At 41.5% G+C, this 19,103-nt stretch overlaps 1 protein-coding gene across 1 annotated transcript in view; it reads left to right on the plus strand.

Moving 5' to 3' along the window:
- The first annotated feature begins 270 nt into the window (after window positions 1-270).
- RPS6KA2 (ribosomal protein S6 kinase A2) overlaps window positions 271-19,103 on the plus strand; it is a 274,636-nt gene continuing 255,803 nt past the window's right edge. Inside the window, exons 1-3 of the mRNA XM_031552440.1 lie at window positions 271-354; window positions 9,966-10,475; window positions 13,666-13,710. Of these exons, the coding sequence (XP_031408300.1) occupies window positions 10,413-10,475; window positions 13,666-13,710 (108 nt within the window). The 5' untranslated portion in view covers window positions 271-354; window positions 9,966-10,412. The remainder of the gene's footprint in view (window positions 355-9,965; window positions 10,476-13,665; window positions 13,711-19,103) is intronic.

A 19,103-nucleotide genomic window follows, 5' to 3' on the forward strand; every position in this document is an offset into this window, starting at 1 on the left:
AACACTGAAATTGGGACAGATTTGGTCTGTTACAGTCTATGGATCTACGAGACAGGGTGATACCTGACATGCATAGAAGTGGGAAATTACTTCAGTTAATGAATAAAAGCTTAAGATGACTTGGTGTATGGGATCTGTTGAGTCACAGCCTGAACCACTGATTGAGCACCTGGGGAAAAGACCCAGTCAGCCCCGGGAGCACAAGTAAAGGTAATTCATCTGTGCAATCAGAAGGAGCCAGGCTCCACCCCTCTTAAACCTCATTTAATGGCTGAATGCCACTGGGGAAGGATCTCTTTCTGGAGATGTCTTTGTGGTGAAGCTTTCCCTGGAACCTGGAATCTTCTGATACAGGTGAGCAATCTTCATCCCTTTATTTATGGCACCTTTCTACTGTGCTGGTCCTTCCATCATCACAGCTTTGTTGTAATGCCTTTCCTATCATATTGATCTGTCCAATTACTATGATTGAAAAAATGAAAAATATTTTATAAAGGTTCAATATGTAAAAAAGCAGTGCAAATACTAGAGTTTCCATACATTATGATGATTTGGTTCAGGAGCTAAAACCCTTAGGAATTAGGAATCCTTCCTTTAGCTAGCTCCCTGTTTGTCTCAAGGGTAAGCAAGTGTGTGTTAATATATGTCCAGTGCAAGGAACTAGAAGCAAATCTGTGGTTCTGAAGAGGAAAATTGCAATGCGCCTCTTCTTGTTTGCCCACTAGAAGATATTTTCATGTAAAAGAACTAAGTATGAATTAAAAAGTGCTGAGAGTAAGCATTGTGCATGCAATAGTAGGTAATCCAGAAGAGGCTCTAGTTATTTCATGATTATTTTATCATAGGCTAAAGTTACCTTTTCTGTCTTCCAGTGTTTTTTTAATACCTTCTTAAAATTCATAAAGGGGATGTGACTCTGCATTGAAAATAGTTTAGAACCAAGTTCCCCTTCACTGAACTTGACGTCTTCCCTAGGGAACCTAGAAATCCTTCCTATTTGTAAGGATGACAGAAATTGAACACGTCTTATAGTGAGACATCTCACGGCAATATTCTCCACAGCTTTGGGAAGGTCAACTTGTTAAAAGAGGGATCAGACAACACATACCTGAAAACTAATTGGGAACAGAAAGGTGAAAGCAGACTCATTTGATGTCCCTTAAAAATGCTAGTTCAACCTTGTGAGCCTAGAGAGAAGTAAAGTTAGAGCCTGCTTGTATCAAGGACTGTGATTGGAAGGGTCAGCTCTGCTGGAGCAGAACAGAAGTCAATTAAATGTGGAGTTCTCTTTGTGGTATGCACAGGACTTCTGTCAGCCCTATAAAAGCAGAAGTCTGTATCAACAGCATTTTTATAGGCAGTCCATGTTAGCTGGATCTGTAGGGCCAACTTTAGCCTCAAAAATCAGCTGAAGACAATCATTCGGTGTAGGAGTTACTTAAATCCTGATGACCCACCTGGGGGTTTTATATAAGCTCACAAGGGGAAAATGCTAAACCTGGTAGAGAAGTGTAGATGTGTTAAATAAAGCTGGGGAAAGAAATATACCTTGTGTTGTTGATCTGCTCATAGAAGATAAATCAAAACTCTGTGTAAGACTTCTACTAATTGTTTGAGATTTGAATTGATCAAGAATCTGTGCAAGCCAGCTAAATGTGAACTTTTTGTTCTTATTCTTTCTGCAGGTCTATTCTTACCTTAGTCTATACAACATTACTTAGCCTTGACAAGTAAATTGCAGATCTGGTGGTTAAGACTAGCTCAGAGTCTGCAACACAATCTAAGTATCTGTTTCAGTAACTCCAATGAGGACTTTGTTTTGAAACGTAGAAGCAAGACTGCTCATGTAGAATTCCACTTCTGACAAGGGAAATTGCCCCCCATTTGTACTGTCAGAACCTAGACCTCTGATTTGTCTTTGACTGCTGTAGCCTCATGTTCCTCTGATTTTTATACTGCTATGGAATTGCTACAGGCAGTCTTAAATCCTCAATGGTCTCATTCTTGTCTCATTTGGCTAAGTTTTTGGCTGAACAGTGGTCAGGTTCATTTGGTTGCCTGTGTAGGAACCCTTGAAGCTTTCTGGAAGGCTGCTTTAAAGGTTATTTGCAATAATTACTTGCAGAACGACTATGTTTATTTTCTAATACAAGTAAGCTTTTTACTGACCATCTTCAGCAGGCTTTGCCTTTCATGCATTGCTTAAGAAACTATGCTTTGAAATTTGTGAGAAGTGCAAAAGCTAACTAGTAACGCATAATAATTCACAAAGCAGAACATAGAAATCATAATGTAGAAGGGGACATCAAACATAAGCCAAAGAGGAAATTCTATTATAGACTTAATTTTACTGAGTATCAAGAAACCACATGAATGTTGGAATGAATAATTTATAAACTCTACTGGATCTTTTCAATCTCTCCAGATAACAAGATGGCAAATGATAGGAAAAACACAGGAAATCAGTAACTCAGGTTTTCAGACTGTTTTGCTAGCTGGGATTTTTTTCTCCTACATCATTTTTCTCTCAATAAATACAATTAGTAACAGCACTAACATCACTGTAAGTTGCTGGTACTAAAATTTTACACTCATCAGTAAGGATGGAGATTGGCTTATGTGGTATGATTGGTTTTTTGTGCCACTGTCCTGACAAGAGGATTGACTTTGAGTTTGCACATGTAACTTTTCTTGTTAGTTATGCCGTTGAGGATACTTGTGTGACGTGTAATGTTTATTTTAGAAGGAGTCAGCTATATTGCAGTGGATATCTCTTGTTAATGGGCAGTGCAAGTAACAAATAGTTTCATCCCTTGAGCAATGTAGTTCTGATTTGTCCATTGAGCTGCTTAGTAGGTCATCTTTCCTTTCCCTACAAAACCAAAGTATGAATGATGTGGGGATGGTGCCACCTTGTCTCGTTCCTCTCTTACTGTCAGAGTGTGACAGGATGAAGGTCTCACCTACAGCTTGTTGTCCCCAGCATCCTGCTGGGGGCTGTTGCTCCTGCTGTCACTTTTGCACTACTGTATTGATCAGGGTGATTGTTCATGAAATTGTGTTGATGAGAGAGATACACTGGACTACAGTCTTAAACTGTCAGTTATCACCCATAATGTATTTCATTTCTTCAGTAAACTCAAGAGTATCTAAAGATATTCAAAGCTGTACCTCAGTCATCTTATGCTTTCTCTGGAAAAATAACTGGTTTTCACTAGGAAGCGTTATCAAAATATGCAGCATGACATAATTTAACAGAAAAAAAATCTGTCACTTATCTTTTGCATATTTAAACTTCAAAACACTGAAGAAACTTGCTTAAAAATAGCAGTTCTGAGTAGCTGGTTGTTTTCTTTTTCCCCTCCCAGAATCAGATGCTTATCACCTGCAGTGTTCATTAAAATTAATAGAAGAGACTGCAGGAGGTTGGGAAAACTCCATCAGATGCTTTCTTATTTTCCAGCTAAAATCATCATTGGAAACATAGTGTGAACTGGTGAAAGGGGCTGAAATCTCACTGCATGTTCTTTTTGGGGGTCAGGAGCTCTTGACTTCCTATTTTATTTGTATGCTTTCTGTATTCCTCATTGCATCTATTTGACTGAGAGGCAGTGGTTTTCTTCCAAGCTAATGATACTTGATACGGTAAAAGCACTGTGACGGCAGTGGCCTGGTGCTGTTTTCTTTGGACAGGCTGTCAGCATTCTGTCTGTAGGTAGATCCCTCAGTGAGGAACCTGTGCAACCAAGCCAGCCACAACAGTTCCCATCAGTGCTGGATTTATTCTTCTGTGTGGGTGAGCTCATGATTTGCCACTTGAGAGCAGAGCAGCTTGCGTGAGTTGGTAGTAACTTGGGAGCAAACCTTTCCAGTGCCCTGTTCCTCACCTCTGTGGGGTGCTACATCCTGAGTCAAATGCAAGTAGGCTCTGCACAAACAGTTTGGCTGTTTTCGTTTTTTTTTCCCCACTACTTCGCAGCTGCTGAAAATCTTATACTTCTGTTATACACTGAAAGAGTTTCTTTGTCTGCTTGGACAGGCATACTGATGGGGAAATAGGCAGCTGGTGAATTTAGAGTACTCTATTTAATGTCACTTGGCAACATATGTGACGCTGCCTGGTGCTTTGCTGCTTTCCCTCATGTTAATTGAAATTGAATATTCTTCTAGGAGCACCTTAATCTACGCGTACCATTTTATCTTGATGCTGTTTCAGTGGTGCGCATCAATTTTTGCGATCTTTCAGCAGATTCTAAGTGCAAATGTGTCCAGAACTGAGCTGAGACTCTTGTCCTCACACACCTAAAATGCCTGTCACAGTCAATGGGAAATCAGCATTTGGATTTCTGTCACTTGGTGTGTAATCTTCTGTTATTTAAGCATTACTCTTGCTGACTTTACATTGGAGAAGTGTTGCTTGCATGCTCCAGACACTTCATGACATGTATATCTAGGCAACCTTACCTTCTCTGCTCTCACAGTATCTCCTAGGCTACTTACTCTTCTTTCTGTAGTGTAAACCTTTAGATATTGACTCCAGGAAGATGGGGGAGAGAGGATTGTGTTTTCTTTTTCTTCTTGGAATTCCAAAAGTTTGTATGGGAAGCATTCATTCCAAGCATTTTGGCCTCGCAATTAAGTTACTTTCTATGGCTCTGTGTCTGAAATGGGTGTAGTGTCAACATATCTGAACAGAAAAGAAGCATCTTGATTTGCTTCAGGAGTACAACTTCTGAATGCAGCGATGGATACTAATGGTGAGCTGTGCGAGAGCAGCCTGCTCTGCCAGTGAAGGTTAACCAGTGCAGTGTCTGAGGCATGGACTTAGATGTGAATGATCCAAATTGTTTATTACAGGTTCTAACATCCCTTATATGGATTCACAAGTTTTCTTTTAACTTTCCCACTTGCCTTTACATGTCAACAAAACACTTCACAAATGCTCCTTAACTGTGCCTGCAGGCACTTATCCAATTGGAGCCATGAATCACTTCTAGCCATGTTGTCTTCCTCCAATCAGGACCATCATCACATGGCTATCGGACAGCTTATTTGCTTTTCTCTGCTTCTGGAGATGTCCTTGGTTCTCAGCACTGCTTTCTTATGCTGTTTATCTTGCTCTACAGCTGCTGCTCTGAATAGCCTTTCTTATATTCCCACAAACCAAGACTTGAATTTACCTTTTGGGCTCGACTTCCTCCATGCACACTAAGGCTGGGTAGGTGATCACACCCTGGGTTTAGTGCAGCTGATCTTCCACTACAGTGATAGGATGTAGGCTTGTTCCCTTACAATTTAGATGGTGTTTCAGCTTCCCTTCTCTATGGCCTGGCTGATGTAGCAAAGCTGTTTCTGCTGCTTTCAGTAGAATTCAGGAGATGAAGGCTGGTTCCTAAGGGGGACTCCAAACCAGTTCCCTGACCTCAGACTGAGGGCAGTGTGACTCTCCCCTTTCCATCTCCTTATGTTGACTGCAGCAACTGTTTGAATTGCTGAAGTTGCTGAGAAATCATGCTTCAGCCTGGCTTGAGCTGCTAGTGTCATCTGCCCTACTCCTGCTGAAAGCAGGAGACCCTTTGCTCAGCCAAATACTGCACATGGCAGCATGTCTGCTGAGGCTCTGCCCTGCTGCCTTTTGAGCTGCTCCTCAAGGAGTCATGCAATCTGTTTGGAGTGAAATGGTGTCCTCTGTGCTTGCAATCTGAAAATGTGAAATGGCAGAACTTACTCTAGTCATTTACAGCAGGGAAATGTTCTCTACACTTAATTTGTGTTGAACTCAGGCTGAAAGAGCTGAGGCTGTTCATACTGGAGAAGAGAAGCTTTGGGGAGACATGATAGAGACCTGTCAGTTTCCAAATAGGGGCTGTAGGAAAGGAGGTAAGTATTTTTTTTTTTTTTTTCTTCTTTTAAGCAGGATCTATTATGACAGAACAAGGGGAAAGGTGAGATTTAGGTCAGATATAAGGAAAATGTTGTTTTTACAGTAAGGATGATGAGGCACTGGCACAAGTTGCCCAAAGAGGCAGTAGATGCCCTGTCCTCAGAGATGTTCAAGGTCAGGCTGGATGGGGCTGTGAGCAACCTAATGTAGCTGTAGGTGTCCCTATTCATTGCAGAGGAGTTGGACTAGATCACCTTCAAGGGTCTCTTCCAACTCTAAGGATTCACTGAACTTGTTGAACTGGTGTTTTTCCTTATGGGTACAACTTCAGTGGGGTGTATCCCAGAAGCTTGTGTGAGGGCTTGGTGTTTGAGAGATTACTTGACTGAAAGCTTCTGAGAGTCAGCATCTTTACCACAGGAGTCCATTAATTTCATATTAAATGCAGGTGATAGCAGACAAGAGTGTCCTGTAGTTGACTGCTCAGCTCTCTAAGGTGTCAGTGCAAGAGAAGATAGTGCAGCTGAAAATGGCCTTGGCTGGCCTCATGTCATGACACTTTACCACTCCTACATCTCCATTCTGCTTGGAGATGGAGCTTGATTACCACTGTTGCTCCCTCAGCATTGATCTTGCTGTTCGGCCTAGATCTTCTCATTAAGTACGGCTGGGCAAGCCAGAGAACTGCAAAGGTCAGCAATTAAGTAGAGCTGCTCTCTAGCATTCAGCATTTCATATTTCAGGAGACACAGTGAACACGATTTTAATTTGCAAATGTTCAGCTCTGAGATTTGCAGGCAACAGATGCACACTGCTTTGATGCTGAATGCCCTATTTTATCTGCCTCCAGTCATTTTTTTGTGCTTCTGAGGAATGACTGGGCATCTAATTCACAATTAAATAGTAGATTTTATTAGCACTAGAGGCACCCCTTATGTTGGAGTAAGCAATATTTCCTCTGTGCTTGCTTAGCTGTGTGTAAGCACTGTTTTCTGCTTCTCCCCGTATTCTGCTCAAGTGATGGTGAATATCCACCAACACTGAACATGAGATAGTTAATGCTGAAGCATGAACAGAGACAGCTTTTGCTGAGGAAATGCAGTCATCTTGTTTTAGTAATGAGCTTAAAGCATTTCAACATCTGCTCTCGGGGAAAAAACAGTAGCGTGGGGGATCTTGTTTGTTTGCCTGCTTTCAGTCAGCATGACTGGATTTTGATGACTTTGGCATAAAAACAAAAAAGGCACAGGCAGCTGAGACTTTGCTCCATTGTGGTGATGCAGAGCTCCTGTGCAGTTATTAAACTGCACTATTTTCACTAACTTCTAGTATTTTGGCACTGAACTTCATCTGTCTAATACAGACTTAGTTGGACATGAGCAGTGGTGAGTTGCATAGATTATAAAGAACTGATTGTGCACGGTCTTTTTCTCCATTTACCATTCACAGCATAATGACAAATTGTGGTTAGATATTATAAAAAATAAATATTTTCCAAAAAAAAAAAAAGTGTGGTCAGGCAGTGGCACAGGCTGCCCAAGGAGGTGGTGGAATCCCTGTTCAAGAAATGTGTGAAGATGTGGCACTGAGGAATGAAGTTAGTGGGGATGAGTAGGTGGTTGAACTCTATGATCTTAGTGGTGTTTTCCACTCTTAATAATTCTATGAAACTGAGACTAATACAAGGCTGTGGTGTTTTTTTTTTTTTTATGCTCGTGCCATGGTGAACTAGAAGGGCTGCGATGTATGCATTCATGGTGGGCACTGAGCAGTGCTAGCCTGGTGCAGTGACTTGGATATGCTTGGACACCTGCACTTGCTCTTGTGATTCTTCTTGTCTGTGATCTGTGTACACACTCTCTTCTGCGCTGTGGGGTGGCTGCAGCGTGACCTTCATTGATGTTTCTCCCTCAGTCTTCTATTCCTACAGTTCATACCAAATGATTACTATCAGCTGATGTATTCCAAAGTATTGTTCAAGTGCTCCACCCAAATCTGTGCCTGTGTACACAACACATACGTACAAATATTCTACAGAATAAGTGAGCTAGAATTTGATTTCTTGTTTGAAATCAGTGTGTATTTGCAGGGCAAAGGTTTTCCTGCCTCAAGTGTTCTTCCATTTTGGCTGCAGTATACAGCAGGAATCACTGGAAAAGACCAGAGAAAGTCTTTAATGTGGCTCAGGAACACGAACCTGAAGTGATCTCAGGAGGAGTTGCTGATACAGTACTTAATTCCTTTCAGAGTCCTAGGCATCCTCTGTGAGAATCTGAGAGCACACTTTGTTGTATGGTCTGGTTGTTTTAGAGGTTACTGTAATGAGCAGCCTTTGGACTTCTTGTAGATGATGTCTTGTAGGCAGCAGGAAGAGATATTTAAATGCAGATGGGGACCTTGGGAACGCCCTCAAATAAGGAAAGAATTATTCAAGGGCATTCCTAAGGTCCCCATCTTCTGTTTTGTGTATCAAATGGGAAACAGTACTTTCCATTTTCAAAAATTCCCAATTCTGTGAAACTCATTCCCTTTTGCATCTGATATCTCTGTAAGTGGATCACAGGGACCTGGGGAGGGAAGCATGGATTTTTCTTTGCTGCTCTATTCATAGAAAGTAACATCAATCTTGGCTGTCAGTTAAATGCCACTCATCATTCTGCAGTGACATAATTACCTTTAGCATGCCATGATTAACCTTTGTTTCAAATTCTTGACTACATCAAATATTGGTGAGCTTCATTTGCCAAGTACTCAGGAATTTTAAGCTTGGGGGTATGTCAAGGTGCTTTTTTCCTATGGATGAAGATTCTAGCACAATGCTCTCTTCATCTAGAAGAAAAACAGTAACCTTATCTGTCAAGGTGCCCCTGTCCTTGCAAAACTTCTCGTCAAAAACATTCCACAGTCTTCAGTGGGATTACTGTGGTGACAAAATACAGCCAAACAGAACCGAGATGCGTTGTTTTACTTTTTTTTTTTTTCTATAGAAGAGGTTGAAAGACTCTATTTTCTTTTTAGGCCAGATGATTGAGGTCCAATTTATCTTGCAGTACAGAAAGAATTCAGTAGCTACTCTGGTGTACGTGTGTTGCACTTGAAACATAAGTGTTTGCAAAAGTTGAAACAAGATCTCATTCAGTTTTCTGTTTGTACTTCACACAAATGAATATTGATTTTTTTTAAAATGAAAATATTCATTATAACCAAATTTAGTCATAAGTTAAATATTTAAACATTAAACTGCATGTCTCAAGAGTTAAATCTCTCTTCTGTAAAAGAGGTAAACATATTAGATCTGCCTGCACCTGATGAAGAACCTGGATGCAGATGCAACGATGGCCATCCTGTTCCCTTCATCTCCCTCACCCAGGACTACATGGGCACATCTGAGCTCCTTACTGCTGCAGGTGCTTTGCTGTTGCTCTCGGCTTGTCATGTCCATGCTCTGTGCCCCAAAGCCAGCCAGCTTTGTGCTCTGAGCACTTGATCTAGGCTCACATTCCACTACAGAATTAGGGAGCTGAGCACTGGCAGCAGTGACTGAATGCACAACTCTGTGGCTCCAGCTGATGTATCTTCTGTTGTGAGCGAGCTGTTGTCTCTCCCCTATAGACCCCTGTGGTGCTGGGGTTCTCAGGGCAGCTTCTTGCTGCTGAGCAGACCTGGGGGGATGTGGGTCAGAGCCCAGGGTGGGATGCTGCTGCTGCTTCGGTGTTCCTCTGTGTGGTGTTCGTTGGTCTTTAATGCTTGCTCTGAATTAGCTAATCGCTGCTGTAGAGTAATCTGTCACTTCTTGAGCACGGAACAGAAGAAAAATGCATTCTGCATGTTGACTATTTGTTCTGAGATGGTTCTTTGAGTAGCGACTTGTTTACCGCTAATGCTTTTGGGAACATGATGATAAAGTTGTCAGAAGGAGGTGATGCACCTTTGTTAGCCTCAGTTGACTGGAATCCAAATCATACCGCTTAAGCCCCGGTCCCTGCGGCTGGCAAGCTCGTGGTGTCTGCTGTAGTGCAGCTGGGAGTAAAGCGTTTATTTTAATGATCGCTTGCTTTATTTATTTATTTTTTTTTCCTAGACCGGAACAACATCCAGATCGGTGAACTCCGGCTCTACTGTTAGCAGTGCTCTCTAATCGCCACATCCCCGTGCTCTGAATCACCGCCAAGACGATACCGCTCCTTTATTCCCGCTTTCCTCTCCTGCCCCGCGGTCTCAGCCGGCGGAGGGCACAGCGGGACGGCGCAGCCCCGGCGGTACCGTTGCTATAGCAGCGGCGTAGCGCAGCCTCGGCCGCAACTTTGGCCGCGGTGCGGGAGCGGCTCCGGTGGGGAGCGGAGCGGAGCGGCGTCGTCCCTCTCGCAGCTCCGGGGCGGGCGGCGCGGAGCCATCTTGCCGAGCGGGCGGAGGGTCCCGCGCTGGGTCTCGCTCCGGTGCCTTCGCACCTCCCTCTGTTTTCGGCGGCCACCGCTTTCTGAGTTGTATTTCGTTTCCCCTCTCTTCCTGCGAGGCATCTCCCGGCAGCATGCCGATCGCCCACCTGCTGGAACTATGGAAAGGGATCGAAGTGGAGCCCATGGAGACGGAGGTGAGCAGCCCGCGGGCTCCGCACCTGTTGCCGCGCGGCCGGAGGCGACGGCGGAGGGGAGCGCCCCGAGGTGCTGGGCCGGTGCCGTAGAGCTGGGGCAGCACCTGCAGCTGTGCCTCACATACCGTCAGCTGGGATTGCAGCGGCTTCATCGCCTGAGTTTTGAGACCTATGTCAAGGAAGGGCATCATCTTTGAGTGATGTAGTGGGCACCGTGGATTCTGGATGAGTATTTCTGGGGCTGCCGAGTAGTGCGTGAGAAACAGTGCGTTCTCAGTCGACTGTTTCACCAGGTGATGTAAATAGAGGAGTGGCGTTTGTGTGAATGCTGTTTGCTGTGTACCGATGAGTTTCATTTATGCTTAAAGTCTTCCTGGCTTTTGCGACTCAGTTCTGAGATGGATTTTGGAGGGGATGTGGAGGGTAGCGTAGCTCAACCAGATGCTGTGGGAATGTTGAATGCCTCAGAGGAGGAGCCCCAGAACTCTGGGAAAGGTTTTCTACAAAGCGTGGGCTTAATACCTGAGAAGCACAGCAGGAGTGATGCTACCATGTGTTGTTATCCTGGTGCTGCTCATGCGGTAGCCTTGAGGTTCATTACTAGTTTAAGAGTCAGAGAGCTTTGCGTTCAGTGCGAGTGCTGCCTCCTGCTCCAGGCTGTGTAAGAAGCCCTGTGTGCTAATGCAGGCTGGATCTGAGAGTCTCCACATTGCTTCTGACTTCAGGTAGTCAGCTAGCACCTTGCTCAGTCACCTCCCCAATGAGGAGACTTCTATCCCTGGACAGTTTTTCTACTGGACTTCATAGAAATGCTGCTATTCTTATTCAAACCAAATCTACCTTTCCGCTTACTGCAATATTTGCCTCTGTTCAGTGTGTGTGCACCCAGTGTCTTTCTGCCCTAGGCAGGAGACACTCAGCCATTGCTCAGGTGTCCTTTTGTGCATCAACCCCTGGGGAAAAAATAACCTCTGACCATAGGTGAAGCTCTCAGCTTTGCACTAAGGCCCAGTAACCGCTGCCTGAGATGACAACATCCTTATTTTCTCCCCTTGTTGCTGGAGAGGCATTTAGGCCCTTCTTCCAGTCAAAGCAACAAAACTTTGTGGGTCTCCTTACCAGTGGAGTTGACCCTTTACACAGACAGTTAATCACATGGATGGTTTTGGTTTTTGTCTGCTTGTTTTTAATCATTTCTTGCTTTAAGGAGTACCATAGTTATAAACTATGTAAGATGATTGTTCTTGATAAGATTTCACTTACAAAAAGATCAGAAAGTTATGAACAGTGCTTTACTGCTTACATAAGAATAACAGATAAAGCATCACTTAATCTCCTAGATTTATTGTTCTCTTTTAAACGTATTAAATAGACAGGAGATCTTACAGCCTTTAGGTTTTGCTGTGGGAAGAATTCCTGCAGTGCTATTTGCTCAAATCTAGTTAAGGTACACAAAATTAATTTGGTATCCTGTGGGCTCTCATCCATGAAAAGCATTCATAGTTTCCATCAGTGATGCCATTGGCTCCATGATGGGCTGTTGCAGCCTGAATGCTTGTCTGAACTGCGTCTTGGGAGCTGTCATAGGCTCTCAGGCTGTGTGGGATAATGTGTTTTTTGTGGCTGTCTGCAAGTTGTTCTTTTTTTTGTGTAAGCCTTTCACAGTTAGTCGACAAGGAGGGAGACGGCTCCTCTTTCTTAGGCAGTATGGGTATGCTTCTCCTCTCCCTCAATGCCAAAAAGCCTTTTAAAATAGATGTGTTTAAGAATGCTTGTGCGTGACTCAGGTGAATGACTTGCAGATATTAATGATAGCATTTATAGTAAATCAATCGCATCATAAGTAAGAGTGCATTGAGGACATGTTCTGTTTTATTATTGTGCAAGAGAAGAAAGGGACAAAATGCTGCCTTCATCTGTTGGCTCAGGAGGTCATTAACTTCCTGGTAAGAGAGCAATAACATGAGGATATTTACTGGCTCTGAATTTTCTTTGTGCTTAGGCAGATTTATGGATGCAGAGTAAGTTACAGCCTTGGGGATGTGTTTTTTGGAGGATGGGATGCTTGCTTAAGCTTTCAGCTTCCTTCTGTCAGCTTAGACTAGAACTCAGCACTCACTAAAATGTTAATATTGATGTGGAAGTTGTGTTTAGAAAATATGACCTTAAGTGTGCATATGTTCTCTCTTCTTAGCAGAAGTTACTGTTCTTCTACTGGGCTTCAAATTTATGTTATTCATGAATAATCTTCTTTCACTCTTTTGTCATTTCTCTGACAAACCCAGTTTCAACTGTTCGTTGGCCATCTCATTGCCAGTGTGCTCTTGCTTTCTTCTGTGTGCTCAAAGTAATATAAAAATTTTTACATATATGTTAAGTTGTGAATAACTGAATAAGTCATGTAGATACTCAGCAAATAGTATATGGCTTTATTGTAGCTTACGAGGATTGCTCTGGAAGTAATGCCTCCTATTTTATTATGTTGATCTATGACATCAGAGGTGGGTGTTGGTGGTACAGAAGCAGAGGCTAAACAAATATCCCATTACTCTTTGTTGCTGTGTGACAGATGGCAGCGGAGGTGCAGTCTGACAAAATGGTGTCTGACATGGAAGTGCAGATGAAGCAAAAGTGTGTCATTGAATTTCTCCATGCAGAGAAAATAGCACCCATTGACATTCATCAACACTTGCTGAACATTTATGGAGACCAAACAGTGTATATAAGCACAGTGAAGTGGTGGCTGCTGCATTTCAGTTCTGGGTGACAATGGGTCACTTCTGCTGGTACAGATTTTGGACAAATGTGGCATGCAGGCTCTTGTTCATTGTTGGCAAAAATGCGTAGCTAATGGTGACTGCTGAAAATACAGTGCTTTGTCGCTAAGAATTTGCTCTCTGTGTTATTGTGCTCTTTTTATCTATTGTAGTTTCCTTGGGGGGGGAAAAAAAAAAGACATTACTTTTTGGAGCAATTTACACTTATCTATGAGAGGAAGATTATGTTCTTGGATTCAAAGCTTATTACCTGTATTAAATGTGGATAGTTGAATGTACCTGTAGTGGTAGTATAAATTTAGAATGATGTAACTGACTAAATGTAAACAGACTGCTTTGTGCTAAAATCTGGCTTAGAGCTTTCTTTTCTAAGAACGTATATTCACATGAAAATTTTCCTTTCTGTTCCTTAGCCTGTGGTGGAAGAAGCTACCCTGGATGAAGAACCTGTAAAAGAGGCAAGTCTGTGTATCTGAGTTTCACACATCAGTGAATGATTATATTATAACCTTTTGCTTTTATAGAAATAGAATGTCTGAGGAGCTTTTTCTCCATATGCTTCTAGTCTTGAAGATGTAAGTACAATGTGATTGTTTTTTCTTTTTTTGTCTTTAAAGAAAAAAAGATAGACTTGGCCAACAGGAAGCTAGGGAAAATTATTTTAGATGTGGTTCTTCTGCTGCCTTTCCCAGAAAGAACACAACTTCTCCAGGCCAGTGCCTTTCCTAAGGGGGAGATTTTGTAATAGCCTCAGGAAGAGTAACCACCATCATAACACTGCTTCTGTGCCATTAATTGTGCCTGACTGATTAGCTTTACATGATATTAAACTTTGATTCCTGTATGTCCACTGGAGTTGCTCTTCATCAGAAACATGGCTAATCTAATCATTTGATGTGAACTTGATTTATTATTTGCATTATTGTGGCATTGTACTATTTTCCTAAAAAGAACCTTGCCTCAGAGCTCAAATGACAAATAAAAGAGATGGAAGGTGATAGGGAGCTGCAAAGCAGTTGAGAACGAAATAAGCATTGACTCGTCTGTTCAGCCAAGGGCAAAACCTGACTACATAACAGGTTGGTGCTGACCAGAGGTGTCAGCAGATGATGATGCTGTTGGTCTGAGACAGCAAGCAAAGGACGTGTCAAAGTTGGCTCTGTATTTCCTTATTTCAAAAAGTGAAGGAGGCTGAAAATCTTAGGACTAAAGGGAGGCTGTAAAGATGTTTGTCTAAATTGCCTCCTTTGAACACATGAAGATTTGCTGCTCCTGGTAAGTTCCTTTTACTCCTTGGAATTTTATGTTTTACCTTTGAGATATTTGGGTTTTGTGAAGTGTAAGGTGGTTGTTACTTTTGGCTATGCTAAAGGAATATCTTAAACTCCTTATGATAGAAAGGGAGGGGGGTGGAGTCTTGTTTTTTGAGCTCTTTGGAATAGGTGCAAGTTTATCTTGTAGACTTCTCCCCCTCTCAATTTTTAAAGACAGCAACAAATTATTCTCCAAAAAGCCTAGGGCTGAAATCAAATGCAGGTAACAGTCCTCATCGTGATATCTTCTGAGAATATTGTTGAAAATTAAGATCATGGTTAGTGGGCTCTTGAGTTTTAGGAGGATATTTTTTGCTTCATTCCTTAAATGAATTTAAACCTACTTCATTTTCATTAAGGATGCACCTTAGGATTCTTAAGTTTTAACTTAAACAGATAAAAGTTGTAGGTAATGATTACTTAGACATCCCAGCTCTCTGTTCTCTTATTTTCTTACGTGTGTTCTGCTCAAAGTACAATTTGCTTTCTGGCATCTGTAATTGTGTTTAGCTCCTGCTGCAGGAAGGCAGTTGCAGTGCCTGTGTTTCTAATGGGAGTGATGCAGCTATGCCTGACAGAAATTTGTTGTAATTATGTATTAGAAAACACACACAGTGGCCACTAACAAATCCTTGACAGTGAAATATCTGTCAAATGTCAAAGTTCCTTCACCATTCAATTAACTTTTCTTGGTGCTCTACAGTGAATATCGTTAAGGAAAACGATTGGGTTTCTTTGCCCTTACTCTGCTGCTGTCGTGTTATTTCAGACTGTCTGGCTGAGGCTGTAAGCCTGATAATTTTGATGAAGTGTACGTCTTACTCCAAGGATCTTAAAGGGAACTGCCTGTGTGTCAGCACTCAGGAGTGGGCCACAGGCCCAACTGGCCCTGCCACAAAGCCAAGCACACTGTTTGATGGGGACTTCTTTGAGAGACAAATTCTAATTCAAGTCCTTGCTTATACTTGTGGGATCCTGTTTTTCTGTAAAATGATTTTTTTTTTAACAAGGTTGTCTTTTTATTATTATTTTTAATAGGGAATAATAATTTTGACCATGAGTTATTAGAAGCACAAATATGTTCTTAAATAAGAGTGTTGTGCTTTGTGGTTTGGTCTAGGTTCAAGTAAAGAACTTATATTGTATATAAAATTTTTCCCTGAAGCTGCAGTTGGCAGCAATATCCATTGGTTGCATCCTTCTTAAATAAATAAATAAATGAGCGTGTGCAAGTTTCAAAGCACTGTGATACTGCATTTGGAAGCTAGATTTTAGCTTTCCATTGCTTTGAGTTGTTTCACTCTTCCAAAGGGGTTTGCAACTCTAATTGAAGACTTGTAGGGAGGAGCTTTAGAAAAGTTGAAGGAAGTTGCAGCGCAAGTTGTGGTGGTCAACCAGAAACAGAACTAGGTGAATTTTTCTCTATGAAAACTGTATGGTGAAAGTAAGAATGGTAAGACCTGGGCTAACTGTCTACTCCTGGACTGAGGCTTCCAAAGATGCATGTAACTTTCTGCTGATATCATGCATTCTTGCATGAACAATAAAATCATAGAGAGCAATTAGAAGAACCTTCTTTCTGTCAGGCATTTATATACCTTGGTAAGATCCTCTATCCCCGAAGCATTGTCATCTTCAGATAAAGCAATCTCACCTTTAAGTTAATTGGAGGTGTTTTGATATGCATAGTATCGACTGTTCAACTGATTATGAAAACTAAATGTGTCTTTTTTTTTTTTAGTACAGACCACAGTATTTTTTTCACAGGGTGAATAAATAAAATAACATACCTCTTGCTGAAGCTTAACTCATGTGTATTGGCTAGAGTTGATCCTGAGCTTTGAAGTAGGACTCTGCTGACATGAATCTTGCCTCTGTTCTTGGTACTCCAAAAAGTACCTGTGCAGTGGGATGGTGCAGCTTGCATAGTTCAGGGAAATGGTGTTCACTGTTACATTTCTTCTCCCTCCCATTTTTTCCATTTTTATTTTTATTCCTTAAGTAGACACCAACACAACCTAGCCTACTGTTATTCAGTATGTTGCAGTAATTCAGCAGTTACTTTGGACCATAGCAGTTAATGCTGAGTAAGTGTCACCCTGAGTAAGGGGGAAAAGGTCCCCGTAAAATACAGAACTTGTAAAGCATTTAACAGAACCAGATGCTTGATTTTTGGACAAGTGTTATTATTCTAAGGAAAAAAATTCATATATGGGAAAACTATTCCCTCATGTAAATGAACTTGTTCTATAATGGTAGTTGGTGCCTGAGAGACTACCTATGAACTAATGGTGTCACTGGGAGAAATGAGTCAGTTGGCAACTAGAGTTGAGGATAAATTCTTTCTATGATGACTGTGGTGCTTCTAGAGAGCTGTGGTTTTGGAGTTGACTTGACTCTTATTTTAAGTGGAGGAAGGGGGGGGGGGAGAAATGCACAAATTTTACACTCAGATAATTGCAGCTCTAGGATGAGAAAGTTTATTATCTTTTGTTATAATAAACTGAAAAAGTCAGTTTTTCTCCTCAAATTTTCTTGTTGGCTGCAATTTGTTCTCTCATGAGAACTAGTGTTTCACATCAAAATAATTATTTCACTAAACTCTCTTTTCTTTAACTCCCAGCTTGTGTATTGTTTTAACTCAGAGCTTGGAAGTAGCTACTTTCCCTAAAGTAAAATTGAAGTGGCAAAAATGAAGCAAAACAAACACTGCTGCTCTGGAAGAAAAAAGCTTTCCAATGACTACTTTATTTCAAAGATATGATGGGGGAAGTCAAAAGGTAGCCCCACCAACTGTGCCTTAAGTACATGTATTCCCAAATGGGTGATGTTAGATATAAGGTAATTATCCTGTTAGCACTGTAGGTAACAAAAATTAAACTTCTGTTTCCAGATACTTATATGATTTAGGGTACAACATATTTTATTCAAGAAGCTGCCTGGTTTTCCTGTTGACTAGAAATGGAGCCACAGGTAGTTAGGTCCTGTACAGTATTTCTTTCATAACTAAATTGCAGGCTCTTCTCAGTGGTGCGTAGCAATAGGACAAGGAGTAATGGGCAGAAAATTTGAACAAAGGAAGTTGCATACAAACATAGAAACTTGCAGAACTTCTTTACTGCAGTGTTGATGGAGCACTGGAACAGGTTGCCTAGAGAGGTTGTTGAGTCTCCTTCCTTCTATGCAGGTATTCAAGACCCAGATGCCTACCTGTGCTGCCTATTGTGCAGAACCTGCTTTAATAGGGGGGTTGAACTCAGTGATCTTTCAAGATCCCTTCCAACCCGTGTGATTCTATGTGATCAGATGACCTCTTGCTGGACGTAAAGTCTTAGGTTTTAACTTCATGTAAGTACTTCTACTCTGGATGTGCAGAAGGAGCTTAGTAAATTACAGATTCCACCCAGTTTTTAGACCTGTCTTGGGTTCCCCGATCGCTATTTTTGTCTATTTTGTAGCTTCTTTCTTCATCTTTTAATTGCTATTTTTGTGAAGTCAGTAATTAGCAGACTGATTACTGGATTCTTTCAGTTCTGCCTGGGATGATTCTTTCTGTTATCAAACTGAAAAGGACAAAAGAAGTGGGGGAAGGGGAATGTTCTGTGAACTAATGAGCAATTGCATGTATGATGGATGACTGAAGTACTCTCTAATCCTTTTGTTGATGTATTTTATCTGTGGTGCCTTTAGTTTTAAAAATGTGGTGTTAAAGTGTATTTATTAATGTTTGAATACCTGAAAAGATGACCTGGTCTTCATGTGCTGCAGTGAGCACCGCTCTCATTTCTAGTGATCTAAAACTGATGGGGTCCACAACACTTGCCAACATAAAACTTTATTCTAGTTTTCAACAGCAGTAAGAAGGATATCATAGAATATATAATAGTACCTCTTGAGGAAGAAAATACAATTAATAGAGCAATAAGTAGATTACTGCTAAGAAAGTTGATAGTCTCATTTTCAAGAATGTGCCTGATTTAATGTGACCAGATTGCTTCCTGATATGCTCCTGTGTATGCACTAATTTATTCCGTATTTCTTCTACAAAGAAGAGTAAATCTTCTATGATAAAAAGTTTTCAGGGACCCCTTCTATACAAGAACATGGCAGCAGTTTTTTTTAATGTTATTTCCTTTTTAAGAAAGTTATGAATCATCCTTCCTACAGAAGGTGCTGATTGAAAGCGATTAAAAAATCACGAGTAGTGCCTTGGTTAGGTCAGTGAGCCCTCTCCAGAGAGGGTTCTGTTATCTGAAAATCATTTCTGGCTTGTATAGGCAAGGTAGTCCTACTATCTTCCTCATCCTTCAGTGTGCCTGGGAGCTGTGTTACATCCCCTGTTAAAGATGGAGAGTGCCCTGCTTGACATGCTGCAGGCATGATCTTGCAAAGCTGTCTTGTGCTCTCTGTCCAGCTGAATAGGGAAGTCATGCAAGGAGTGATTCAGTATGATTTTCAGATGGAAAGCATGAAATTCTTGATCTCTCTCTGTCTTTCAAATCTTTCTGGGAAGTCCCTTAGAAGGAGAAGAATGTGCT

Source organism: Meleagris gallopavo, chromosome 2 (assembly GCF_000146605.3).
Source record: "Meleagris gallopavo isolate NT-WF06-2002-E0010 breed Aviagen turkey brand Nicholas breeding stock chromosome 2, Turkey_5.1, whole genome shotgun sequence".
Taxonomy (NCBI): domain Eukaryota; kingdom Metazoa; phylum Chordata; class Aves; order Galliformes; family Phasianidae; genus Meleagris; species Meleagris gallopavo.